This window comes from Priapulus caudatus, unplaced genomic scaffold, assembly GCF_000485595.1.
Source record: "Priapulus caudatus unplaced genomic scaffold, Priapulus_caudatus-5.0.1 Scaffold573, whole genome shotgun sequence".
Lineage (NCBI taxonomy): Eukaryota > Metazoa > Priapulida > Priapulimorpha > Priapulimorphida > Priapulidae > Priapulus > Priapulus caudatus.
This window is the reverse complement of record NW_014577634.1, coordinates 22,994-30,970: the sequence shown is the minus strand read 5'-3', so window position 1 is coordinate 30,970 and position 7,977 is coordinate 22,994. Positions and strand designations below refer to the sequence as shown.

The 7,977-nt window shown below is 39.6% G+C and overlaps 1 protein-coding gene across 1 annotated transcript in view; it reads right to left on the bottom strand.

The window, feature by feature from the left end:
• Positions 1-563: 563 nt before the first annotated feature.
• LOC106811774 overlaps positions 564-7,977 on the bottom strand; it is a gene marked incomplete in the record, with an annotated part of 18,488 nt that continues 11,074 nt past the window's right edge. The window contains 7 exon segments of the mRNA XM_014815489.1: positions 564-1,852; positions 2,161-2,298; positions 3,323-3,571; positions 4,120-4,317; positions 4,586-4,654; positions 6,085-6,232; positions 7,141-7,228. Coding sequence (XP_014670975.1) covers positions 1,686-1,852; positions 2,161-2,298; positions 3,323-3,571; positions 4,120-4,317; positions 4,586-4,654; positions 6,085-6,232; positions 7,141-7,228 — 1,057 coding nt within the window.

Here is a 7,977-nt window from a genome sequence, read left to right as displayed (position 1 = left end):
ACTTTTCTTGACTTCTCGTTTACCTTCTCCCTCTCCGTGACTCTCAGCCCCCATCTCTCTCTCTCTCTCTCTCTCTCTCTCTTTCTCTCTCTGTGTGTTTGTCTCTCTTTGTCTCTCCCTCTCCCTGTCTCTCTCTCTCGCAATATTTCTCTTCACGCACGCACGCATGCAGGCAGGTAGGCACGGACGCACGCATGAGGCAGGCAGGCACGCAAGCACGCATACATACACTCTCTCTGTGTATCTCTCTCGCGCAATTTTCTCTCTTTCTCGGGCGCTATATATATACAAATATGTATATATATTTATATATATATATTACATATATATTGAGACCGTTAGGGTTAAAACCTTTGATGTTGTTTTAGGTGAAATGGAAGCAATAATCGCAATTCTCGCCGTTAGTATTGACAAACTTACTACTAACGAATTCAGTTGGTGCCATGTGTTGTTATGAAGTCGTTGGAGCCGAAAACGAATATTGCACATTTTGGTCTCCTTTCCTAAAGTGTGTCTGGAGTAATAAATTCGTAGGTGAGCAGTTATACGCCAGAATCTTGTTATTCACTACGTTGGTTTGTTTTTATTTGACAGATGTCTGCAATCGGACCTTTGTTACGTGAAATTGGTTAAATAAATGCCTACATTTTCCAATAATACGGAATAAGCGTCTTATCGTAGGAAAACAGTTATAATGTAAGCAACATAATCATACATCCGTTAAGAAGACGATTGAACAATATAACAACAGTTTGTGCCCCGTAACGCGTTTTCGTCAGCTTGCTTCGGTTACATACGAAGCAAGGTACATAACGTCCATGAACACAATATTTAAATGACACTAAGCATTTCAATTGGCATTCTGTTTGGTCTCATTAATCGGGTGATTATAAATAATTAAATGCAGATTAGCAAATCAAAATGTAGGTCTATTACCCTGTTAAAACAATGTCATTGATGTTATTCTTATTGTGGTTAATGCCGAATTGAATAAAATTTAAAGGCATTCTCGGCAACAAAAATTTATCGGCGCAAGAATGTAAATTGTATGTCAATGCATAATTATGAACTGTGGTGCGAGTGTTATATAATCAGGAGTAAGATAATATAGGATATATATAGATAGGATATATAAGATAATATCCTATATTATCTTACTCTTGATATAATGATTCCACTGCAATTTGTAAGTGCCATATAGTTGGCTGCCATTGCAATTCACCTGTACCTTTTTGTACACTCTATACCGTGGATATAACTGTGTGTAATTATGCAGAGCATCGTTACTATAGCTATATACTCGAATCGCATGTCCATTTAATGTTAATAAAATTAGTGAACGGCCATTGTTAAAACTTCAGTGAAATTTTAATCGGGAGATCTACCGTTATTGAATTAATCGTTGGTTTGGGTAGAGTATTAACGTCATTACTGAACGTAGCTGTGGGTAATCAAGTACTTTCAAGATAGCGAATTCCTGCAATACAATAATCTAGTTAGAGCAATTGATAATTTTAATTTACATGATCATTATGTGGATCCTTTTTAATTGTGGATTGATTGCAAAAATATCGATGAAAGCTATATCGTCAGTGCGTCGGTGTGATATGATATGATTGATTCTAACATAATATTTACATCATTTATCGTGCTATTGGAATGGAAAATGAAACGGGCCAATTGTCCTACGGTTCCAGGGGCTGCGGATTGCTTATCTCAATAACGGTAACGTTCGGGGCCGACTTGTCTCGCTCCACGGCTTTCTCCTTATCGCGGTGTTGTTTTTGACTCCTTTGCCGTTTACTTTTGATCTTTCTCGTCAGTTCCTCGAAGATATTACCATCGCCAAACACTAAAACAGAGCGATTCAAGTCGATTGCTTTAGTTGCAGCAATGTTAGCACGCGATATTTGTCTAACTGAGCGAAGCTTTATCTTTGCGTACAGCGTATCACATATAGCGAATGTGTAAGGCACCGTCTTGCATTTAGTTTCATATAAACGGTACGTCTCATGATATTTGCATCACCATATATATCTGTTATCACAGATGGGACATGACCCGGTGTTGATGGATAGATCGACGTAGATCTCTCTATATGCGCAGCTACTATGTATCGCTGCATGCACGCACAACTAGATTGATACAATTTATTCGCACCTGATTTCCCCTTTGAACTACTTTTCTGATTTCCGGCTCCTATGTTTGACTTTTTGCTCTCACTCGTGATTACGGCACCTGTCTGCGAACCATCAGCACTGCCGATGCGATGGGCAATTGAGTGGTCTCCTTCTCCGCCTTCGATTTATAGAATAGACAATATATTATTTCTAATCAAAAACAATGCACTTGTATAGTAAAATAATAGTAAGAGCTAATAGTACCTATTATTAGCTCTTGATAAGAGGTAATTATTAGGTTGATAAGAGGTATTATTAGCTCTTGATACCAGTAATGGTCATCCCGTGTAAAGTCAAAGGCATTCCGAGTCAAATACCTAAATTAGTTATAGTTATCTTCTTATAATCCGAGACATCAAATAACACAATGAAACACATCAATGAACACATTGATAGATAGGTTAGATAGATAAATAAATAGATGGATGGATGAATAGATGGAAGGACGGGCGGGCGGTCGGGTGGGCAGACGGACGGACGTACAGATAGACAGACAGACGGATAGATAGATAAATGGGTAGATATATAGATAGGCAGGCAGGTACGTAGGTGGGTGGATGGGCGGATGGGAGGGTGGGTGCGTGGATGGATGGCTGGGTGGTTGGGTGGATGGGTGCGCGGATGGATGGCTGGGTGGTTGCGTTGCGTGGATGGATGGCTGGGTGGTTGGGTGGATGGGTGGGTGGGTGCGTGGATGGATGGCTGCGTGGTTGATTGGGCGATTGGGTGGGTGGTTGTTGGGTAGGTAGGTAGGCAGGCAGGCAGGCAGGCAGGCAGGCAGGCAGGCATGTAGGCACGCAGGCACGCAGGCAGGCAGGTGGACGGATGGAGGGAGGCATGGCTGGCTGGCTGGCTGGCTGGCTGGCTGGCTGGATGGATGGATGGATGGATGGATGGATATATATATATATATATATATAGATATATAGATATATATATATAGATATATATATATAGAGAGAGAGAGAGATAGATAATTAGATAGATTGTTCGAGGAAGAGGCAATTAGGTAGTCAGACGGGTAGGCAGGAAACAGGCAGGCCGGCAGGCAAGCAGGCAGGCAGGCATTGAGGCAGGCAAGCAGGCATGCAGACAAACAAGCATGGAGAAAGACAGATTGGCCCTATATCGCTTCAACTCACCATCGTCGTGATTTATTTCCTCATGTATTCTATTCACTTCCTCAGTGTACTTGTCTTCCTTCGTATTTTTTAAAATAGATTTAGTGCCAGTCTTGACATTCGGTGACGAGTAATCCTCAACTTCATTCGCGTCATCCTCCGGTTGATAGCTCTTGTCTTTCTTCGGCGGTCTAGGTGGTGGTGGGTCGCTAGGCAATGGTGGCGGCGATTGTGGTGATGGTACACTATCTTCTACCTCTCGCAGGAGCTCTGTGACGCATGTGACAGACAGCAAGAAAATTTTTATCATGAATCAGGATTTCCATCTGTATTTTTTTTATTACCATCGTCATGGCGATTTTCGTTTAAAAAGCATATTCCGTTTTGCAGAGATGTGGCCCATGTTCCAGCGGCCAATTGGTTCGAATGCCAGTTTAGGGGGAACAAGTTCCGTTTTGGTCGGAGTTAGGGGTATGTTCACGGGCACAAGTACACGCAGCGCAATATCTATGAGAATATAATAAATGAACTAATGCAACAGCACTATACCAATAAATTGTGTCCTAGAAATATTTATAATATGACATTTCTAAAACAGCGTCAGATTATTGAAATTTCTAGGGCACAATTCATTGGTCTACAATAGTACCAATCCCCTGAGCACGGCATTTTAATAATGTCGACATAGAGCAATAGAGCAGTCCGGCATCTGATGACCTTCTTGGCCAATTTACGCTATCATCCCCCGCTCTCGACAGTGTTGTCGGTAGAAATTGACTTTCGTAGTTCGTCGCAGTGTGGGATGCGCGAAGACTCACCCACGCCCTCATTCATGTACAGCGGCTCTTGCTGGTCTCCTGCTAGATGCAATTGTGTAGATCGTGGGGAATGAGATGCAGCCGAATGTAAGGGAGGTGTTCCGGAACAACTTCGTGTTGATGTTTTGCTGGAAGTCCGCGATGTGGCGCCTAATGTTGTAGGTACAGTTATTCCATTCGTAGCCTTTATTCCGCCTTCTGGTAAAAATACACGTGTGCTTTCCAATATTCAAATATAACCGAAACATGGCTTACCAGAAAATATCGTACTCTCCTTCGTGTTTAACTTACAACGCGCGTAATATACAGGGTAAGGAAAATTACTCCTATAACGCCTATACTAACAAAATCCAATACAGTATGTGTATATTTTACTTATCTTTTGAGACTTGTCCTTATTTAATTTTAGCTAAGCTGATTATTATACTCATCTATGAAATCAAATAAAAATTAAGCGAAACGATACCTTGAATGAGTTCGTAATCTCCTAGATCACTCTCTGTGCCGATTTGTGATTTCCCCGCGTTCGTTGTCACTGCAAGTAATATTTTAATTACATTACCTTTAGGCCTAACGACGGAAATAATATAATACGGTAACAGTTGCTCGTTAAAATAGTATTAAAGGACAACTTGCCGTTCAGGATCGATGAAATAGACCATGGAGAAAATAATCCATGTACATACGAAATATATAAATATATTATATATAATCCTGCGGAAAAACAAATCAATAATTAAATCCTAATATTCCTCCCCGAATTCCTTCGCGTTTCTGGCGTATAGTGGGAAGATCAACCCAGCATGGTTTGTCTTACATGCTATGCGCACTGAAGAGAAACGTCTCCTTGAACTTTCGATGTAATGCAGCTGCTTTTATCTATACGAGCGTATGAAACGCAGCCTTCACTGCTGCTGCTGCTACTACCGCTGTCGCCGCTATCGCTTCTGTTGTTGTTTTTGTTGCTGCTGTCGTTACTGTCGTCGTCGTTGTTGTTGTTGTTGTTGTTAATGATGATGATGATGTTGTTGTTGTTGTTGTTGTTGTTGTTGTTGTTGTTGTTGTTGTTGTTGTTGTTGTTGTTGTTGTTGTTGTCTCCTCCTCCTCCTCCTCCTCATGCCCCTTCTTCATCTTCTTCTTCCTCTTCTTCTTCTACTTCTTCTTCTATTTCTTCTTCTTTTTCTTCGTCTTTTTCTTCTACTACTACTACTTCTTCTTCTTTTTCTCCTTCTTCTTCTTCTTCTTCTTCTTCTTCTGTTTCTTCGTCTTCTTCTTCTTCTTCTTCTTCTTCTTCTCCTTCTTCTTCTTCGTGCTCTTCTTCTTCTTCTTCTTCTTCTTCTGCTTCTTCTTCTTCTTCTTCTTCTTCTTCTTCTTCTTACATCATTAGTTACATAAGAGAGTGTGACTGTGTAGTGTGTGAGTAGTATGACTATGAGTGCAACTGTATATTCTTGGTAAGAGAGGTCGTGCGGCAGGCAAGATTAATAACACGCTATATATTAAGTAGTTGCTCCGTGGAATCGCCGAAGGGAATGAGAGACAGTGTGATAAAGTTAAAACCTAGATGCTGGCAGCGAATAACGAGAATAGAAAAAAGATGGCATAAGAAAAGAGATTGAAAGGGATGGCTATGAAGGAAAGAAAAAGATAGAATTGACATAAATAAAAATGTAGGGGGAGAGAAAGTGATAGCGCGCGCGAAGCAATGGGCAGGGAAATATATAGAAGAGAGGAGGGAATGAGTATGGAAGCGAAGACAGACGAAGTAGTGAGAGAAGAGAGAAAATAGGAGAAAGAGAAAAAGAGAGAGGGGCCAAGAAAGTGAATAAGATGTGTTCTTTGTTCGCTTTTGTAAAAAAAATCTAGGTGTTTCATTGATTCGGCGTTTTAACAGCGGCAGCTGGAACAAATTAATTGGTCGGCCTTGGCTGGGAGAAATAAATATTACGTCGAGGAAAGACTCACTGTATTGACCGGCCCGGTGCGAGCAGTACGCCGTCTCGGGGCTCTTAATGCCAATCGTTTCCCAGTTGTTTGTCACCAGCGGTATCAGGCCAGGGTTCAATTTCATAAAGTAGATCAGCAGATCAGTTAACGACGGCTGGCTGGGATGCTGAAAGATAATTAATTACCAAGGGGTACATATAAACTTGCATTGATGCATATGTAAGATAAACATAATTAAATACATAAATAAAGGGTGGATCTATCAGGAGTGAATGAAAACAAATGTTTTTCAGTTTTGTTTTTATTCAATAAATTTTTGCTTGATATTGTATATATATAATATATATATATATACAATATCAGGATTGAATAAAAACAAAAGTGAAACGATATATATATATATATATATAATATATATCAGTCACAAATACACGTAAATATAAAATAAAATTCTATGCGTTATAGATATCGTTTTGGATATTTGTAAACATGAAATTCGACGTTTTTATGCGCGCTATGAAGATATTATGCAGACCTTTGTCGTACGTTCTATTAATTTGTTATCATCATACTGTTATTGCCGCTGTAAGGTTAAGACTTCTATAGCCTCTGGTTGGAATATATGCAGTCTGGAGTGGCCTTCCCAGGTAATTCAGCTATGATGCTATATAGATCTAGTTTTTATACGAGGAGCGGGCCCACGGCCAACAATACCTGGGAACAATACGCACTAACCTATTTTGGTCATACACTCTAATTGAACCACTATAGAATTTTTGTCACAAATTAGTTCAAAAATATTAATTGAGTAAACAAATGTAATACGGCAATGAAAAACGAAAAATCAACATTAGAAATCTGAATCCTATTTGAAAACTACATTTGGATGTAAAAACGGTTAAAATTAGCGGTTAATAATGGACATTTAGCTTAAAATCGCAGAAATCAGATTGCAAACCGATTATTAGGTTTAATGACGGAACTTCGACATGAAATAGATTTTGTTAAAAAAAATCCCATTTAAAAATAGAAATCAAGATTGAAACAAGTTTTAATATAACCGCTTGCACTTACCTGTCGTGGACCGACTTTAAGACGGAATTCTATATCACCGTCCGACGTCCTTTCGGTTTCGACCTCATAATGGCATATCTCTATAGAACTAAACAATGAGAAATGCTCGTTAAAGGGATATACTACACCCTAGAATTTTATTGCATAAATTTGAACCTATTTTAACTGCAAATATAAAAAAAAAACTAGAGTAATGTATCCCTTCAAGCATATATCTATAATGCGTTGGCATCGGTAACCATGCTCATTTTAGCCAGGCTTGCTATTTAATATTCTAAACATAGCGCATCGGGCTATACGAGGTCCGGTAAAATGTTTGTCATTCACTCCAAAGTTATTGCATCAAGTTTTAATTCAAATTCAAGCGACCGACGCAACAACAAACAACGCAAGATTCTAGTCATATACATCGAGTTAACTCGGATATAATTATATAAAAAGAACCGTATAATTTAAAGAGTGTCACCAACTCTAGTTAAATACAACGCTTAAGTCTTAAAATTAACTTTTAACGGATTTTCCTATGCAACGTTACCGGTGTAAAATGCAAGACGGAAACAGGAGTATAATTCCGTAACAGAAAAATTAATTTCGCTACAAGATATAAGGACTACGTTTCTAAGTATATCGATGCATAGTTATGCACACGCACACATACACACAGACTCACACACACAAACACACACACAATCAAACACGCCCCTCCCCCCACACACAAACACAAGCACACGTACGCACCCACGCACGCACGCACGCACGCACACATACACACACACACACACAGACACACACACACACACACACACACACACACACACACACACACACACACACACA